The 20,762-nt window shown below is 40.7% G+C and overlaps 1 protein-coding gene across 2 annotated transcripts in view; it reads right to left on the reverse strand.

The window, feature by feature from the left end:
• Window positions 1-20,762, reverse strand: part of LOC147690364 (cytochrome P450 2F2-like) — an 818,967-nt gene that overhangs the window by 619,243 nt on the left and 178,962 nt on the right. For both annotated transcript variants that reach the window (XM_086937998.1, XM_086937999.1), the window contains one exon: window positions 14,665-14,825. In XM_086937998.1, coding sequence (XP_086794124.1) covers window positions 14,665-14,825 — 161 coding nt within the window. The remainder of the gene's footprint in view (window positions 1-14,664; window positions 14,826-20,762) is intronic.

Genomic DNA, 20,762 nt, shown 5'->3' on the forward strand with positions numbered 1-20,762 from the left:
GATAACTTAATTGTATTTTAACTTTACAGAAACACACAGACACTGGATGATGTCATCAGTGATGTCATCTGAGATGTCATTAGTGATGTCATCAGTGATGTAAATGTAAATGTACATGTATTTATATAGCGCAAATCACCGACCCGGTATCTAAGCGCTTGCTTAGGGAACCCGTCCTGGTATTCCCCTGTGAGATACCCCGGCAGGGTATCGACAAGGTGAAAACCAGGCATCCCACCGCGAGGGGCCGTTGTGGAGATTAAGCAAGCTATTGCGCAGAGTGTGAACCCATGAATCGAGTAGGCACCGGAGCGAAAATTGTCGAGTCCGTGGGCATTTTCCGACTCAAGACACGCTGAGCCGGGAATTGAACCCTGGTCCCGGGCTGACCTCTGCTTCCAGGTCTGCCTCCTCTAACCAGTGAACCACACTTCTCCACTGATGTCACTGACCATGTCATGAATGATGTAATATGTGACATCATCAGCAGTGGATTGCGGGTGCGCAAGTTATAGTGAGTTCAACTAACTATAACGTGGGAATTTCAATGGTTTTGTGTGAGTAAACTGTTCAGCTAACTATAACTGGTGGGAAACCTATGGTTTTTTTCAGTGAATTTCAATGGTTTTTTAAATGCTAATTCCTAACTATAACGATTGTGAAACCTCTGGTTTTTTCACTTAATTTCAAAGGTTTTTTAAAAGCTAATTCCTTTCTATATCAAGTTTGTAACCTACGATTTTTTTTTATTTGCTGTTTTGTGTAAGTATTAATTTTTATTTTTTTATAATAATATATATATATTTTTTTTATTTTTATAATTTTTTCCTGGGGCGCCCTGGGTGCGCGCACCGGTAAGCTCTCCGGAGAGCGCACCCAGAGCGCTACTTCTGCATTTGTGTAAAAAAATATGAATGAAAAGTAAATAATAACGCAAGACATTTAGCAGTATTTACAAAAATAATTTTGCATTCCCGTGAAACTATCGAAACGTCACTTAGGCATGCCGCGGAAGCGCCCCCGGAAGCACCTATGCGCGCGCCGCGTATGCGCCCCCAGAAGCGCCTACGTTCGCGCCGCGTAAGCGCCCCCGGAAGCGCAGCATAAGCGCGTCAAGTCATGTGACCTTAAAATAACACTTTTCATTTTACAAAGAATGAAATCCCCACCCATTTCCTTCACTTCTTCTTTCACTTTTGTGACTGCAAGACCTGCCTTTTTGCTCTCGGTTCTTTGTTGGATATCTTGGATTATCAAGGCTGCCAGACGATCCAGCAGTGAAGATGATACTAATGAATTCATCGATGAAGAGCCTCCTCAGCCGAAGATGAAAGAACATTTCATCTGGAAGTTTTTTTCAATTCCTGAGGACCAGACGAAAGTAAATGCTCCAAAAGTGGAGTGCAGGATCTGTCATACAGTCCTGTCACGGGGTGACCCCACAAAGAAATGTTCTTTTGGGAACTCCACAATGATTCGTCATGTGGAGAGGAGGCACCCCCAGAATTCTGCCCGGGAAAGTGTCAGGGCTCTGGCACAAGAGGTTCCCAGTGATGGGGCCTCTACATCAACTGGAGGAACAACAACATTGGAGAGGGGGAGATCGCAAGAGCTGGTTCTGAACATTCAGCCTGCATTTAACAAAGGCATCCTTAAATGCAGAGACTGTGATCAGCTACTTTGCTATGGGGAGCAAAGTGTTCTGCTCATGGTTCGAGCATTGGAGAACCATTGCTGCCGTTCCCAGCCCTAATTTTTTTTTTTGCTCCTGTTGAGCAGTTTCCATTCCCTGTTTTTGTTTTTGTTCTAAAAAAAGAAAAAAGAAGAAAAAAAAAATTATTTTCAGAACTACCTCCAATTCTCATCAAAGAGCTATATTCTTAAAAAAAATGAAAAAGAGTAAGTGAAGTGGAGTGCATTGATAAAGGAGAGGAAAATGAGTAAGAAAGAAAAGAAAGGTATGAGAGGAGAAAGGAAGTGAAGTAGGGGGACTGAAAGAAGGTGAGTGTGGGGAAGGAAAGTAAGGAGAAGGAGAGTGAACATGGGAAATGTGGATATTCAAAGAAAATGTAGAAAAGGAACGGGGGTGTGGAAAGTTAAGAAAAGATGCATTGCTGGAGTTGTATCATTTTTGTGACACACTTTTCCGCTTACAGATACGTCTGAAATACTGACGTATCTGTAAGTACTTGCGACATAATGCGTCATATATTAAATATGACGCATGAGCAGAAGACTGAAGGCCTCATTTATGAGACCATGCGTCACTTTTACGCTACCAGTGCGTCACTTTTTGTGACGCACCAGTGCTGTAAAAAATGCACCTTATTGAGTCATATTTACAAAGTGATGCATCTAGGTAGATGCGTCACTTTGTAAACCCCTGTGCCACATTATACATACGTCAGGTGTAATGTATGCAAAAGGGACGTATTGACGCAAGAAAGGGCCGTAGAGGTGACGCAGGGAAATCTATGAGATATCACTGCATCACAAAGAAAACCATTAAGAAAAACGCTATTGGTAGGGATTACCACCTGCACCATGAGATCAAGATATCCCTGTAGGCCTGAAAATGCATGCATATAATGTATATGGTTCAAGTCAAGAACATTTCTCTTATATATGCATACTTTTTACTGTTTAGGCACAATAGCCTTTGTCACTGACCTGGATGTAACTATTAGAAAAACGAGATGTTATGCCTGTGCACATTGGACACAGCCAGCATGGTAAGGCATCAAGTATGGTATGAGTCATTTCAGTTTTTTGGCTAAAAAGTTTTGGGGGGACAGATGGGGCCCCGTGACTATGAACATACCATTATATTAAGTTTTTCGGATTACATATGACAGCAATCCACTATACACGTTATTCCCTTCAAATAGATTGCACTATATTTCTTTGTATAGCTTTTTATGACTTTTGGTATAAGATATATATCTGATTGAGACTCTATCTCATTGAAGAAATTATATTGCTACTGATTGCACTGGTTTTCAGCAAGGTCCCCCTCCCTCCTTTCGCCCCCCTCCCCGCCCCTTCCCTAACAACGGATAGACGGGTGGGGTCATAAAAATCATGTTGCTATTAATTGCACGGTTTCTTAGCAAAGTTCTCTCCCCCCCCTTTTCTTTTAACAACGGAGAGAGGGGAGGGGTCACAATAACCATGCCTAAAGGATAAAATTATGTTTTAAAGATTCTGTTCCTAGAGAAACTCCTTGTGGGGGAAAAAAACAAAGTCTGTATAGGCTGCATGTTCTTAAAAATCTAAAATATGTAGGTAAATTGCAATTTTAAAACGGAATATAATCTGGAAAAGTAATGAACACCGTAATTTGTCTCCTCCTTAAACACCATGAACTACATAAAGGTATTTTTCCAATCTGAATGTATTTTGTAAATAGTGATACAGTGCAAAAATGAGAGAACAAAATGAATTCCCTCCACTATGGAGAGTTTTTAGAAATGTATATATATAATCTAATATGGTTTTCGGACAATGTTGTTGCATTGTATTAATGATACATTTATGTGCTTTGACATATAGTTCACAAATTTATAAGTCTAGAGTAAGCCCTTAGGATTAGAGATCTATTTTGTAAGAAGGATGTTCTTCTGTCGCAAAATGACAAAAATGATGACTGAAGTATGAAATGATTTTAATTGGCTATTATTACAAGTGATGTTTTTAAATGTTTTTACAGCCCTGATGAAGTTCTGTTGAACGAAACGCGTTGGCTGCTTAAAAGAAAATTGAATAAAGAAGAAAAAAAAGAAAGATATAACATTTCTGGACATTCTTTATTGACATTGTCATTATTTGAATTCTGGTGGTGCAATCCACAGTGGGTGGAATTTTTCATTTGTCTTTGACAAAACAATTGCCTCTTGGGAGCAACAGGGGCAGTGGTAATGCACACCATATGAGCTAACAGCTCTGCATAAAATAGATAACGGAGACGGGCAGGCCCAAGGCCTACAGTGAGGTGCAGCACACTCAAAAAGTTCTTTTTGGGTGTTGTGTTGAGTTGCTCAGGGATAGGGTCATATTCAATTTGTATCAACCGATTGCACTCCCTTGCCCCCAGTGACAAGTGAATCTACTTGAAAAATGTCAAAATTCAAGGACAGAAGTAAAGAATTTGCTTCAAACCTGTTCTCTAATCCTAGAACATCAGGAAACAAATCTAAGGAGACAAGCCTAATGGGAGGCCTGAAGGCCCAAGTCCAAAAATTAGAGAGATTATAAAAACAGGAACTTGCCAGATGGTGGGATGCCACCACCTTAAGACAGTACCTAGATAACAACAGGGTACCTAGAGGACTACGTATCTTAATCTTTCCAACCTTCGAAGATTTGGAGGAGAGTCTGTTGAAGGAATGGTAATATAGCCTCTCTAATTCATCAATCACAATGATGAAAATTCTAATTGTAAATGCAGAGAAAAAAGCAGCAGCCCTACTAGAGGAGATAGAAAATCTGGAGAAAGAAATTGCCATGAGTCCACTAACAGATGTAGTAAAAAAGAACTATCTAGTATTAGAAAAAGTAATGGATGAATATCAAATATACCAAAGAGATAAGAAGGCAAAAAGATCCAGAGAGATGAGGCTGACTACCGGGAGGGTAGAATCTACACATTTTCAAAAAAGTTTGATAATGTTAACACAGGTGGCAAGAGAGCCAGAGAGGAAACATCAGAATCAGGATCAGCTAGTATAAGCTCTTATACATCCACAGAAAGTCTACAATCAGAGACCAGCAATAGAAGTGTGATTATGCCAAAGGAGAAAAGTGCTTTTTTATTAGAGATGGAGAAACTTCGCCTAACCAACAGACAGTTAAAACAAAACACCGCACAAGGTGGGGAGGCAAGAAGTAGGCCAAGAAACAACAAAAAAGAGGTTCCAAAACTAGCGGTAGACTTGAGGTCATCCAAGAAAAAATAGACCAAGAAAGGGTACAGGATGGAAATATGATGGATACTGATGGGGTGCTTACAACGGCAAAAGATTTGACTATTATTAACCTTTCTAATTACTGTTTAAGTTCTGAAGATAAAACAGTCCTACAAAAAGGACTTGGTTTCTATCCAACTTAAATGTGTAAAATCATTGATGTAATTGTGGACCTGTATAAGTTTGTCCGTACCCTGAAATTAAAACATTTTTTTCATTGCAACCAAAAAAGTGTATTGCCAATTGCTTCTCGGGATCCTCCATCGGGGTATAATGTTGGGGATGTAGATAATATCCATCTGCTTATGTCTCTGAATGATGATAATTATATGGATCTAGAAGAACTAAATGAGGAACTGGGAATAACATCTAAACTAGACATAGATAGTGGCCTGAAGGTCAAATCCAAATTCATCCCACAACATACTCACCCTAATTTAGAGCTATTTGAGAGAAAAGTGACAGTAGATTTACACAGGCTACTAAATGAAACTACACCCAGGAACAGTGGTAACTTCAATCTTTCAAGAAGTGAACAGGATGCCATAGAAAAACTGAGCAAAAATGACAGTCTGGTAATCCGCGAGGCGGATAAAGGGGGCAATGTTGTTGTGATGAATAAGGATGATTATATGAAGGAAATTATGAGACAGTTGGACGATCATGTATGTTACAAACGCATTGTAGAGAACCCCATACCGGATTTGACTCTACATATTAACACAAGACTGTTGGACTGGAAGGAGAAGGGATTGCTAACGGAAGATGAGGCCAGATATTTACAGGTGTCTAAACCAAGTTACCCTTGTATTTATATCCTTCCAAAAATACACAAGGGGGGCAACTTCCCCCCAGGACGACCAATCATTTCGGGCATTGGCTCCCCCTACAGAACGATTATCAGAATATGTGGATACATTTTTACAACCTCTAGTTAAAAACCTACCGGCCTTTGTAGAGGATAGTAAGGACATTTTGAACAAACTAGATGACATGAAATGGCAAGATGGGTTACATTTTGTATCCTTCGATGTAACCAGCCTTTACACCTGTATAAAGAATGATTGGGGATTGAGGGCAATGAGCTCTTTCTTAAAAACAAGAGCAGCAGAATGGTATGCCCATAATGAAATGATCCTTGAAATGACTGACCTTATTTTGTAAAAAAAAAATTCCTATACAACCAGCAATAGTACCAACAATTGCAAGGGACTGCGATGGGGGCAAAATTTGCGCCTTCGTACGTGGGACTGTTCATGGGTTTCTGGGAAAAGGAACATGCATGGGGCAGAAATGCCTACCCCTGGATTGAGACTATAATCTTTTGGGGGAGGTATATAGATGATATTTTGGTAATTTGGAATGGTACAACTACTGAATTGGAAAGCTATTTTGAATTTCTGAATCAAAATCCCTTTAATGTCAAACTGACCATGGTCAATTCGACAGAAAAAATCGATTTTCTGGATATAACTTTTTTTGTGAAGGATGACAAAATTCAGTGCACCCTTTTTCGCAAATCCACAGAAAGCAATTGTACATTGCATGCGACAAGTGCCCACCCCAAAAGTACCATCACAAATATTCCTTATGGAGAGATGGTAAGGGTACGTCGCAATTGCAGCATGGAGACACAGTTTAGCAAACATCTTCAGGAGACCAAATCAAGGTTTAGAAAACGTGGATATGATCAAAGCATACTGGACAGGGCAGATAATAAAATCATGAGCATAGATAGAGGCTCTACTTTAAAACCAAAGTCCAAGAAAAATGCCAAGAATAAGAAAAGCCCCATAGGTCTAGTGACCAAATATAACAAGCAGAGCCCAGAAATATACAGGTTCCTAGCCAAACATTGGTCCCTCCTACAGAATATCCCAGGTATCAAAGAAGAAATAACAAACAAACCCAGGGTGATCTATAAAAAAGGCAAGACCCTTAGGGAGATGCTCTGTCCAAGCTATGTGACGAATACTAAGAAAAATATGGTTACATGGCTACCTGGACCGACGCATGGATTTTTCACATGCACAGATTGTAACATCTGCCAATTTGGGAAAAATAAGATTAAGGACTTTTGTTATAATACGAAAAGAACCTATACAATCAGACATCTGATCACTTGCAAAAGTACATACATCACATATGTCTTCGGTTGCACCTGTAATATCATCTATGTGGGCAGCACGATTCGCCCGCTCAAAATACGCATTCAGGAACATATAAGAGCCATTCGCAATTCAGACACACGATATCCCATGACACTACATATGCAGGAACACCATGCAGGCAAAACAGAAATCTGGTTTCATGGTATAGACTTCACACCACCGCATCCCAGAGGGGGTGATCGAGAATTGGCACTGAGACGCAATGAAGCTGGTTGGATTTGCAGATTGCAAAGTACTATGAAGGGACACAACACCAATGAGGAACTACATTAATTCCTCTAACATGGTGAATTTTAGGAATTAGTTCAGGCTGATGCACTTATTAGAAATATGTCCCATGAAGTGCTAAGAAGGCATACTACATGGAGGAGGAATTACATCACTTCCCCTTATAGGGGGAGCCATGGGAATAGCCTAGACTAATGTACTATAGCAGAAATATGTCCCAATATACATTAAAAGGAGGGCCAGCAAGTGAATAAAAACAGTTTTACAAAACTTAAGACCTGTATAGATATGCTATTCATAACCAGACAAAATTGAAACAACTTTTATGTGATTACATTATATGCTTACAATGTTTAAAGAACTAATGTTATAGCAGATATACTTCCAAATGCACATTGAAAAGAAGGTCAGTACGTAAATAAAAATAAAAATAAAAATGGTTCTACAAAACTTAAGTTCTATAGAGATATGCTGTATACAATCAGACAAAATTGAAACAACTTTTATGTGATTACCTGATATGCTCACAATGTTCAAAGAACCAATGCCTTCTCAATGTACAGGAGAGCAGTATATATGTTCATATCACTATATTATTTGTATTTCTATGTGACTATTTGATATGTCCATAATTTCTATGTGATTATTTGATATGTCTATAATGTTATAAGGTACCAATAACTGATGGTCTTTTTGTATCCGTTCTAAAACTTAAGTAGAAGGAACAGCATCTTAAATACCTGGATCTGAATTACGTGCAATCAGAAAACAAAAATAGTTCTTCAATCAAAAGAAAGACATTTGTAGACATTCCCTATGACATCCACAATACATATCAACCCCCTTCTTTTTTAAGGGATGGAGCTGCGCTTTTTAGTACATATACACGCATTACATGATTGACATACTTTAGATTACCGCGGAGCGTATTTTGCCTCCAGATCGTGAATAACATGTGTGCCAATCCCTATTACTTTACGTATTAGGGATTCAATCAGGGGCCAAATTTTTAGAGACTCCCTAGGACTGCACATGATGCGAATTTCAGGTGCAGCGCGAAAATAAAAAGAAATGTTATGGGCGTTGGCTAAGAAACTTCTGTACGGACACTCTTTCCTCTAGAGGACGCCACTTTTCACTCGGTAAGTAAGGGACATGCGGCTTGAAAAATAAATAGTGGATACGGGAGGCAAAAGGCGAGATAACGCCAAGCATGTAGTAATAGTGGGGAGCTTGTGATGAGTGTGCTAGTGTGTATTTATTAATAAAATGTTCAATGGAGACGCATAGAGACAAAGCGTCGAGCTTGTGATGGTAGCAGGGTGTGACAGATTGTTAAGCACGTAGCAACAGTGGGGAGCCTGGGACGAATGAATGTATGACGTTACAACGAATTCCGTTGCAATGCATGCCTTTACCACGCATGCGTTACAACGGAATTCGTTTTCCACGCTTAACCTTTACCTCGAATATACCCTCACCACGCATACATTCACAACGTTTTTTGTTGTAAATGTATGCATGGTGAGGGCATACTCTTGATAAAGGTTATAACCCTCCCCTTAAATGCCCCCTGCCTCCACTCCTTATATTTACCCCTGCCCTTAACCCTTAATATGTATATATATTTATTTTACTAAAATGCCCCTTACCTTTTAACTCGCCTTCTCTCCTTCTTCTTTGTTTACGTCGGTCGTACGTCGTTGAGAGGAAGCGGAAGTTACTTTCCGTTTCCTCTCTAACGACGTCGCTTGCTTCAGCTTCGTCTTCACTTCGGCTTTTCAGGTAAGTTTTTTTTTGGGGGGGGGGAACCCCCCCAGCCCCCCTTGTTATCCCAACGCTTTATTTTTTTTTATGGGGGAGACCCCCCCAAACCCCCCCTTTTTTTATCATTTACCACACATGCCTTTACTACGTATTTTGTAGTAAAGGTATGCGTGGTAAAGCCTCTCGTTGTAACCTCGCATGCGTTGTAAAGCATGCGTGGTAAAGGATTTTGTGGAAACGGCTTCGTTGTAGAGGCCGTTTCCCGGGACGAATGTGCTACTTTATATTTGTTCACAAAATGCTTAACATAGACACATAGAGATAAAGCACCTAGCTTGGAATAATACTGGGGAAGATCAACGGAGATGTTATTTTACACTCGTATATAACATTCCCCTAATTTGAATGTGGCGAGGCAGTAAGCACTCAGTAACATTTGCCCACAAAATGCCTCTGGTCTAAATGTGAAGGGATGTTTAACACATGGTATTGTTCAGGAGCTTTTTTACGAAGATATTACATTGCACCTACTTATAATTTGTACTAAGAAGGTACACAGATGTAGTGTTATGCGGGGAGTATCGCTTGGGAGGTTTGATGGATACATAATTACGTACCAGGTTATAACGCACAGCCGATTTGTTAAGGAAAGCCGAATGCCGACGTAGGGCCATGCATAAATTATGTCTTACTTTTCAAGAGACAGGATGCCGTGTGACGTTCTTAAAACTTTTATATTTAAATCTATAATTTGGCTGCTAGGAAATGACTAATATGTGTCGCATGTGTACCAGGGAAGAATATATTTTAGAGGGTGTGGCTGTCCGTGTATTCTCTAACACGTTAATTTAGAAATAGACCGAAAACATGCAACCACTTCTGTGCAATTGAACAGTGGTTTGCCGAAACTGAGATATACTCGATTGCTCAAAAAATCGCCAAGTGTAGAACAATTATAAACCTGTAAACATGTAGAAAAGGGAGCGAAATATTGTGTGCTCATCTGTAAATAATAACATGAGGCATACACTCGACATGATGTTAAATGGGAGAGCACACAAAATATGTGAAAAATTATGTTCTCCTCACAAAGCAAACCATGAAGAAAAACGCCGATGGGTAGGGATTACCGCCTGCACCATGAGATCAAGATATCCCTGTAGGCCTGAAAATGCATGCATATAATGTGTATGGTTCAAGTCAAGAACATTTCTCTTATATATGCATACTTTTTACTGTTTAGGCACAATAGCCTTTGTCACTGACCTGGATGTAACTAATAGAAAAACGAGATGTGATGCCTGTGCACATTGGACACAGCCAGCACGGTAAGGCATCAAGTCTGGTATGAGTCATTTCAGATTTTTGGCTAAAATTTTTTTGGGGGGGGACAGATGGGGCCCCATGACTATGAACATACCATTATATTAAGTTTTTCGGATTACATATGACAGCAATCCACTATACATGTTATTCCCTTCAAATAGATTGCACTATATTTCTTTGTATAGCTTTTTATGACTTTCGGTATAAGATATATCTGATTGAGACTCTATCTCATTGAAGAAATTATATTGCTACGGATTGCACTGGTTTTCAGCAAGGTCCCCCTCCCTCCGCCCCCCCCCCCCCTCTCCGCCCCTTCCCTAACAACGGATAGACGGGTGGGGTCATAAAAATCATGTTGCTATTAATTGCAATTTTAAAACGGAATATAATCTGGAAAAGTAATGAACACCGTAATTTGTCTCCTCCTTAAACACCATGAACTACATAAAGGTATTTTTCCAATCTGAATGTATTTTGTAAATAGTGATACAGTGCAAAAATGAGAGAACAAAATGAATTCCCTCCACTATGGAGAGTTTTTAGAAATGTATATATATAATCTAATATGGTTTTCGGACAATGTTGTTGCATTGTATTAATGATACATTTATGTGCTTTGACATATAGTTCACAAATGTATAAGTCTAGAGTAAGCCCTTAGGATTAGAGATCTATTTTGTAAGAAGGATGTTCTTCTGTCGCAAAATGACAAAAATGATGACTGAAGTATGAAATGATTTTAGTTGGCTATTATTACAAGTGATGTTTTTAAATGTTTTTACAGCCCTGATGAAGTTCTGTTGAACGAAACGCGTTGGCTGCTTAAAAGAAAATTGAATAAAGAAGAAAAAAAAGAAAGATATAACATTTCTGGACATTCTTTATTGACATTGACATTATTTGAATTCTGGTGGTGCAATCCACAGTGGGTGGAACCTTATTGAGTCATATTTACAAAGTGACGCATCTAGGTAGATGCGTCACTTTGTAAACCCCTGCGCCACATTATACCTACGTCAGGTGTAATGTATGCAAAAGGGACGTATTGACGCAAGAAAGGGTCGTAGAGGTGACGCAGTGAAATCTATGAGATATCACTGCGTCACTTTTATGACGCTGTTGCGTCCAAATCTTGCCCCTGTTTCACAGCAGGCGTGAGACTGATGCAGGCCCTTTCACATGGCCCCATGTGAAAGGATGCATTGCTGGAGTTGCATCATTTTTGTGACACATTCCAGCAATGCATCACTTTTGTGCTTACAGATACTTCTGAAATACTGACGTATCTGTAAGTACTTGTGACATAATGCGTCATATATTTAATATGATGCATGAGTAGAAGACTGAAGGCCTCATTTATGAGACCATGCGTTGCTTTTACGCCACCGGTACGTCACTTTTTGTGACACACCAGTGCTGTAAAAAATGCACCTTATTGAGTCATGTTTACAAAGTGACGCATTTAGGTAGATGCGTCACTTTGTAAACCCCTTCGCCACATTATACCTACGTCAGGTATAATGTATGCAAAAGGGGTGTATTGACACAAGAAAGGGTCATAGAGGTGACGCAGTGAAATCTAAGAGATATCACTGAGTCACTTTTATGACGCTGATGCGTCCAAATCTTGCGCCTGTATCACAGCAGGCGTAATACTGATGTAGGCCCTTTCACATGGGCCTGGCCCCATGTGAAAGGATGCATTGCTGGAGTTGCATCATTTTTGTGACACACTCCAGCAATGCATCACTTTTGCGCTTACAGATACATCTGAAATACTGGCGTATCTGTAAGTACTTGCGACATAATGCGTCATATATTTAATATGACGCATGAGTAGAAGACTGAAGGCCTCATTTATGAGGCCATGCGTCACTTTTACGCCACCGGTACTTCACTTTTTGTGACGCACCAGTGCTGTTAAAAATGCACCTTATTGAGTCATATTTACAAAGTGACGCATCTAGGTAGATGCATCACTTTGTAAACCCCTGCGCCACATTATACCTACGTCAGGTCTAATGTATGCAAAAAGGGTGTATTGACGCAAGAAAAGGCCTCATTTATGAGGCCATGAGTCATTTTTACGCCACCGGTACATCACTTTTTGTGACGCACCAGTGCTGTTAAAAATGCACCTTATTGAGTCATATTTACAAAGTGACGCATCTAGGTAGATGCATCACTTTGTAAACCCCTGCGCCACATTATACCTACGTCTGGTCTAATGTATGCAAAAGGGGTGTATTGACGCAAGAAAAGGCCTCATTTATGAGGCCATGCTTCACTTTTACGCCACCGGTACGTCACTTTTTCTGACGCACCAGTGCTGTTTAAAATGCACCTTATTGAGTCATATTTACAAAGTGACGCATCTAGGTAGATGCATCACTTTGTACACCCCTGCGCCACAATAAACCTACCCTACGTCAGGTGTAATGTATACAAAAGGGATGTATGTATTGACGCAAGAAAGGGTCGTAGAGGTAACGCAGTGAAATCTAAGAGATATCACTGCAAAACTTTTATGACGCTGTTGCGTCATAAATCTTGCGCCTGTTTCACAGCAGGCGTAAGACTGATGCAGGCCCTTTCACATAGGCCCGGCCCCATTTGAAAGGATGCATTGCTGGAGTTGCATCAATTTTTTGTCACACTCCAGCAATGCATCACTTTCCTCTAAACATTTACCATTTTTTTTTCTCTATTTTTTTACACTCTTTTTCCCCGTGGTGCACTCAGGGTCCGCGTACCGGAGAGCGTACCGGGGAGCGCCGCCAGCGCTCACCCCGCGAAAATTTCAAAAAATAAAAAATAGTTTTTTAGCCCTTCATGGTCCTTCTAGGCCCCCCTCAAAAAACCTATGGGGTCAGGGGGTGTCTACTCTGCCCTCTTTTAATTATATCCCCCTCTCTTTTTTCACCTCTTGTGTCTCGATTCTACCGAGACACAAGATGGCGGACTCTCCGGACTGTTTAGAATGTTGACAGACATCTGAAAGCCAATCAGCTTTCGCTCGTGCACTCCCGTAGCACGCCAGGTGCGCTCCCCGGTACGCGCATCGGGGAGCGCCGGCAGCGCGCCTATAGATATATATGTGTTTTTGAACTTAGTTTTCATAAAAACCACTGGCGCAATTTTCACCAAACATAGCAAAGGCACATCTGCGTACCAGTCCCTACAATTTTGCCAAGTTTGGCGTAATTCCGTACAGCGGTTCGGGCTGTAAACTTGTCAGACCGTCCTATGGAAATTAACATGGAGAAAACACGTTTTGGGACCCCCCTTTTTTCTCAGCCCCCACTTCACGAATCCCCCCGGAACTTTCAGGGAAGGAGCGGAGCGCAGCGAGACCATTTTAAGGAAAATTACAGGCAGATCCCTCAATCGGCGCCAAAGTTATTCCCAATAGAATGTTCGGAATTTCCTATGGTAGCCAATCCTAACTATAACAACCTACTGGCGACCGCCAGTAGGTAATATACATATATATATGTTTAGTAAGTTAGTTGGTTAGTTAGTTTGTAGTTTAAATGTTCCTAGTGTGTGCTAATTTTTTTAGGGTTGTATTGTTATAATTTTTGTAATATATTTTTGGGGGGTGAAAAGTAAATGTAATGTATTTTTGTTTAATCTAAGTATTTGTATAACATGTATTCTTTTTTTTTGAAGTAACTGTTATATATTAAAAGTGTTTTGGTACATTTTTATTGATTGTTGAATTATTTTGGTGATATTATTGTAATTGATATTCTGCGAATCTATATTTGTGACATAATATAGTTTTGTTAATATTATAGTTCACAATCAATATTTTTAACTATATTTTTGTTCCAAATATGTGTGGTTTTAATAGCTAATTATAGGAAGTCAATATTTTTGTGATCGATATTTAATTTCCAATATGTTTGTGTTTAAATATTGCATGGATCCATATTATGCTAGTGATCTGACCAAGTCATGGTATTGGGAAGCCAGCAACCAACATGGAATCCTACCGCCCATTCTCCATTCTCCATCCGGGAATGTCTCTTGTACCATGGGGGCCTGACTAATGTTGCAGTACTCAACGTTCTACATTTGACTGTCACTCTTCCCAGTCTATTAAGGGAGTGTGCCATCTCTTTCAAGAAAATTACAACCTCCTCTACAAAACACCAATACAAGACCAAGATTAATTAAAAATAGTTGATTCTTATACTTACTGTGCCACAGGTGGAGCTCGAAATCTTAAAAATGTTTTTTATATTTTCGGCAATGGCCACTAATTCTTCATCTTCATAGTCAAACCGATCCCCAAGGAGAACAGAGCTGATGTTGTTGCAGACCGACCGGCTCAGGAAGAATTCTGGATTAAAGTGGGATGCTAGAGATGGGATAGACAAACACAATATAATACAAAACGTGTAAAGGAGCTTGGTTTAGTCTTAAATTGCTAACTCGTTTTAAATTGGAATTGAAACATTGAATGGTTGTAGAGTGCAGAGAAAATTACTACTTTTTTTCTAGCAGTATAGTGTTTAACTCTATTTTGCCCATCCTAACGCTAATATAAATTAATTGATTAATAATTTTCAAGAAAAACATTTACTTGAACATTTAAGCAGCAAGGAAAAACCTTTTGATATGGTTTATGTCTAACTAAATTCTATTTATGCATGCACTGCAGTCACAAAATACTGTGCGTTCTCTGTACAGTGCAACAATATTTTATATATAAAAATAGGGAACCTGTATGTTACAGCTTTTGGAAAGAAGCACCACAAACATTTTCAGGTGAAGACAACAGCTAGAAGAGTAAAGCAAAATAGGACTTTTGCTCTTTATAAAGCTATTTGGTGTAACTTGTGTCACAAAATGGTGCTCAAGTTAAGGTTTACAGAGCCTTACTTCTATTTCTGGTAAGTCCCCATACTCTAAAAGGCAGTGGTGTGTGTTTCCCAGAGCTGGGCCTCGAATCTGCGCACTCTGTAAACCTCTTTAAAGGCTCATTATTTCAGCGGTCCACCTTCTTTCCAATATTATAAGGCAAATTTCACCTCATGTAAGTATGGCTCTGATGGCGCAGCTGGGAACCTCCAGGGAATTCAGAAGGGGAATCTTTCTAATAAATACTTTTCTGAAATTATTTATTTATAATCTAACCTCACCACTGAATTTGATTTTTTAGTAATCATTAGGAGTTTGTAGTTGAACCATTTCTTTAGCTTGTTTCAAACATGAGATAGCAAAATGAATACATTTATCAGCACTATAGTTTTCCTTCATAGGAGAGCCAGGGTCTTCCATTGTAAAAATAGCTTTTGTGATCTTATCACAGTGGGGACATGCCATTATTACATTTCTATATGTCCTACTTTTAAATATTCCGCACAACACATTAAGGCAGGGCAAATGGAGTTATGCAGCAAGTGAGGCCGAAGTTACGTGAGGCCGAAGTTACCCTTGATGTCCTTAGGATGCATTGGCACACAGAGCTAGGAAGAGAATACTGGCATACCCACAGAAGGTGTCTCGCAACACGCTCTTCAAATGCATCCAATTCAACTACACGCACAGGACATACTCGACACCGTGCAGACTCAGGTCCATCTAATGGGGTTAACCTAGACCACAGCTTTCCAAACTTTCCATGTTGGTGACACACCTATTTGTGAAAAAAAATTCAGGGACACGGTAACGCGAGCGAGCGCAGCTAGCGAGCATGAACCACCCATGGGGGCTTTGGGGGCGTTCTCCCCCCGAGAAATCTTTGAAAAAGTAGTGGGCAAATGGTGCATTTCCAAGCAAATTTGAGGAAGCATGAAGGTTAATGACGCAATTGTTAATCTGGTCTAACAAAGCCAGTGACTGGCAAAACTGAGTGTAAGAAAGGTTGGGTTTGTAATGCACACATTGACTTATGCCCCAGTGATTTACGGCAAAAAACAGGACAGGTGCACGCCCTGCCAACCCTTTCAACCACGCGCAAAGTCCACCTGTTGCCTTGCTGAATATGAGTTATACAAAAATCTGTTCTGGAAGGGGGAATTGTGAGTGATAAAACAACCATGCAACTTTTCAACCGGTCTCTGCGCATTGAACTCAGGTGGGACAGTTTTCCTCTGCGCAGCGCGCCAAAAGGCAACAGAGAATAAGACTAGTCATATTTTTTCCATTCAGCACTTTGAGCTAAAATTAACTGCTTGTAAGAGAGAAGGACAAATACATATGTCATAGAAATTGTAAATATCAAATTGTATGGGGACACAACATATCGCATGAAAACCGTTCAATTATTTTTAAAAAAAATGTATGATTTGTAATCATTCCAAAACATGATGTCCTTTATGACTAACAATATGTAAATATGTGCAAGAATGAAAAACTTTGAATAAAAACAACAGCGCTTACTATTTTATTGAGATGAATGAGGTGGATAAGATTAACACAGCGGGTCAATATTTGGTGGAATATTAGATAAAGGTACTGATGCAATCATAGTCTTGGATTTCAGCATTTGGAAAGTGTCCCATAGCACAAGAATTACAATATGTGAATAAAAAACAACAGCACTTGTCTTACTTTTTCAATGCGATATATGAGGCTGATAGGACGCACACAGTTGGTCAATATTTGGTTGAATATTTGATAAAGACACTCGCATTTCATCATCAAGCATTTTTAAGCATCCACGTTTCAGTGTCTTTAAGTTTGTCATTGTTAAAAAGGACACTTGACATATGTATGTAGTAGAAAACTGCAAGAGAATTTTTAACGTTTTTTTACCTAGGTTTGGATGCATTTTTGTAACACGAACCCAAAAGCTGTCTAAATCACCCTCTGAATGCATCATGAGCATACTGCGCTAATTTTTTATTTCAGTTAATTCTTCTTCTTCAATAAGCTGTGCACCCCTTCTCACACTCGCACATAGCTGACCATCGCTGCGTGCTCTCTTCAGAGAGGCCAGGTATTGGATGGGAGTACATTAGCGGTGTTATATGACTACAGGCAGATAATGTCCCCCAAGTGACTTGTGTTCACACTATCTTTCTGCAGCTTGTGCCTGTTTAGTCCCCCCATGCACCCAAATGTGCTGCATTATACCGCAAAATTTGGCCTCTTTTGAAAAAAAAAGAAATTTTTTACACAACCTTGCTGCATACTATATCCCAAGCCATCTTGCTGCTTATTTATCTTATGCAAATAACAACCATAGCTTCGTGCTCTCTTCAGAGAGGCCAGGTATTTGATGGGCGTACATCAGCTGTGTGATGTGACTACAGGGCAGGTAATGTCCCCCAGGTGTTGATATATATGTCGCCCATGTAATTGCACAGAGAAGTCTCTGAGATAGGAACAAAAGGAGTTGCAGTGTGGAGAGCAAACAGACATTGGGTGTCAATATTGTTTACGATGATTCCAACAACAAGGCAATTCCCAATAGAAGCACGGCTCAAGGAAGGCATTATACCGATCTTTGATTCCTACCAACCGTGAACCATAAACATGCTAAACTAAAAATGCACTGGTGCCATCTCAAATGCCAGTCGTGGGTTGTGTTTGATGGTAATAAGTTATGAAGAAAGAAGGGGGAGAGGGGGTCTAGAAGGGGATGGAGAAATACTGGGGATAACTTGTCAGCGTGGGAGTAATAAAAGAGGAAAGGCCAAGGCACACAGAGAAATCATTGGGTCAAGCTCTCAGCTATGATGGCGGTTGTCAGCACTTTCACATCTATATGGTTCATACGTAAAGCGAGGAGGATGCACCAATGGATAGTTCCGCAGTCCAAGTGTGTCCTCTCTGTGAAGCGCCACACTTTCAGCCTGCGCCCAGTTGTTCATTGACCGCTGCCTGGTCTCAAATTCCGGGGATGTGGGAGATATCCATCTTGTAGTAATACGACATTTGCCAATAATAAACCCCAAATCCAGAAAGAAGGGGGTGGGGAGGGTTGCTCTGTGTTTTTTATTCCTGGGATATAGTCCCAGCAGGCATGTCTCCCAGTAGTGTAGGTCTGCGCACTCAGTGAAGTAGATAGGGCTGCTGTAACGGCACACCACTAATTATGTAGCGATGGGCAAGCCCATATAAAGTGTAACAAATCCGCAACTATACACGAGTATTTTGGGCATACAAAATCTGTTTTGCTATCAGTGCCGGGGCGGGATAAATCGGTCTCCCAGCACCGCCGCAAAATGAGGAGTTTTTGGGTGGCGTGAATGCGCACACAATCTGCAAGCCCCCCCCAAATCACCTGTAATTAGTGGCCTTTGAGATCTGTTGGATGTTCCTTGCATAATAAAAACAACAATTCCCAGAATGAACGTCCACTGGCACTGTTCGTGTGCGTTTGTGTATGGAGGCGAGCTTACCTGCTGTATCGAGTTCCAGATCACGAGGCTCCACTTCGCAGCTGCTCTGCCCTCCGCCTTCTGCCTTGTCGCAGGCACGTCATAATCCTTAGGTGAGAGGGCTCAAGTCGCATTCCCCGGCCTAATATCGGCCGGCCTACGTCATCGCGTCGAATCTCGCGACACACCTACGTGTGGGGCGCTACACAGTAACGTGTCGCGCCACACAGTTTGGAAAGCACTGACCTAGACCATGAACCGGTGCACATCACCAGATGCAATCTCCAATCATATGACAGGGGAGTACACCCAGCTGCAGGTGTACTGGATGAAGGTCCTGTCGAAGCTCAAGGTACTCTGAATAGCACTGTTGAGAATTATATAGTGGTATGCCTTTTAGGGGCCTTCCTAGACCCAAACCTAAAAGGGTCAGAAACAGGTTCCTTGACTTAGCATTAATATTACAAAAGAGACGAATAGCAATGGCTTGAAAGTTTGTTGCGGGTCCTAAAGTGTATACCTGGTTCAGGGATGTGATGTTGTAGGCTCGAGCCCTACAGATGAGGAGACCCATGGGGAATGCAGGAGACCTATACCAGACCTGTGGTCAGATGTGGTGGATGAGTGGGAGCAGCTCTCGATGCTGAGACCCAGACAGGTTACCCTTGGGACACCGTTAGGTGTGATGACCCCGCTCTGTTTGTGTAACTGAGACACCTCACTGAGAGGACATAGGAGAGGGGGATGACCAGACTGATGACTGCTGGGGGGGGGGGGGATACCCCTGTGGAATGCCACCAGGCAGGTGCCAGGTTATTACACAATGAAGAGTCGGCCAGACACAGGTGGGCCCAGATGACCCCCCTCTCTCGACTGAGACATATCTCACTGAGCTCCCAACAACAGAATAGGAGACATAAATTACCACATGACAGTAGTTTGAAAGTTATGGATTTGGTTAGTTACTATCACATGGCATATCCGGTAATCCTAGACTAGCAAGCAATCAGAGGGGTGACACAGTCCCCCAGTTGACTCAAGCCCATGAGATAGTAGCGCTACCTGGTGAGTAGGACCAAGGGCTGTCCTGGCTAGATCGATCTCACACTTAATTCATATGGTTGATGGGTACACCTGGGGCACAATCGTAAGAGCTGCAGACATTAAATAGGGGTCTGTGTTATAGGGGATGAAGTCACTGAATCGTAATCACAATATGCGTAAAAAGCAATACAATCGTTATTTACTGCTTCTGAAATGATTGTCATGTATATTTGATAAATAGCAATAAAAAATAAGTGTTAAAAAAATGAGGCCCAAATTATGCGGCATGGTTTACTAAATTATCTTGCGAGAAAATGCAAATTGTGCAGCAAAATTGGGAACATTTTGTGAGCAGTTCATTATTTTATTATTTATACACTTGTTAACACCGTCTGGACAAAGAATTCACCTTATTAGTACCAATTAGCACCCAAATACATCAATATGTATCTGAAAGTTGAACAGTCTACCTTTATAAAGAGCCTTTCTTTGAAAAGGCCCATATCGTGTTGTGCACACCCTTTGTGCTCACTGTTAGTGGTCTGTGATCTGAACCTTATATATATCCACAATGGGGCTGTTTTTGGACGAGTTAGAAGAATTTAAGTAGACATTGCCATTTAAAAATAAGCATCATATTAAGAATACAACAGTGACAGACTACGTAGAAAATTGTACATATAACAGTGGTATTTTCTGCTCCAGAATAATTAAGGGAAAACTAAATTGTTACCCTAATGTTAAATTGTAAACGAGATCCTAAATGTTGTCTCTTTTCTTCATCACAGAGTGACCACGGCTATAGAATTGTGCTGTACCCCCATTCTCTGCTCCTCCTCGCATACATGCCCTGACGAAGGTGCCGCCGTAGAAAGGGCAGGGCACCGAAATGTGCGTCGGCGTGGTGACCATCTGTTCTG

The sequence above is a fragment of the Lissotriton vulgaris genome, chromosome 9, assembly GCF_964263255.1.
Source record: "Lissotriton vulgaris chromosome 9, aLisVul1.2, whole genome shotgun sequence".
In the NCBI taxonomy this organism is placed as follows: domain Eukaryota; kingdom Metazoa; phylum Chordata; class Amphibia; order Caudata; family Salamandridae; genus Lissotriton; species Lissotriton vulgaris.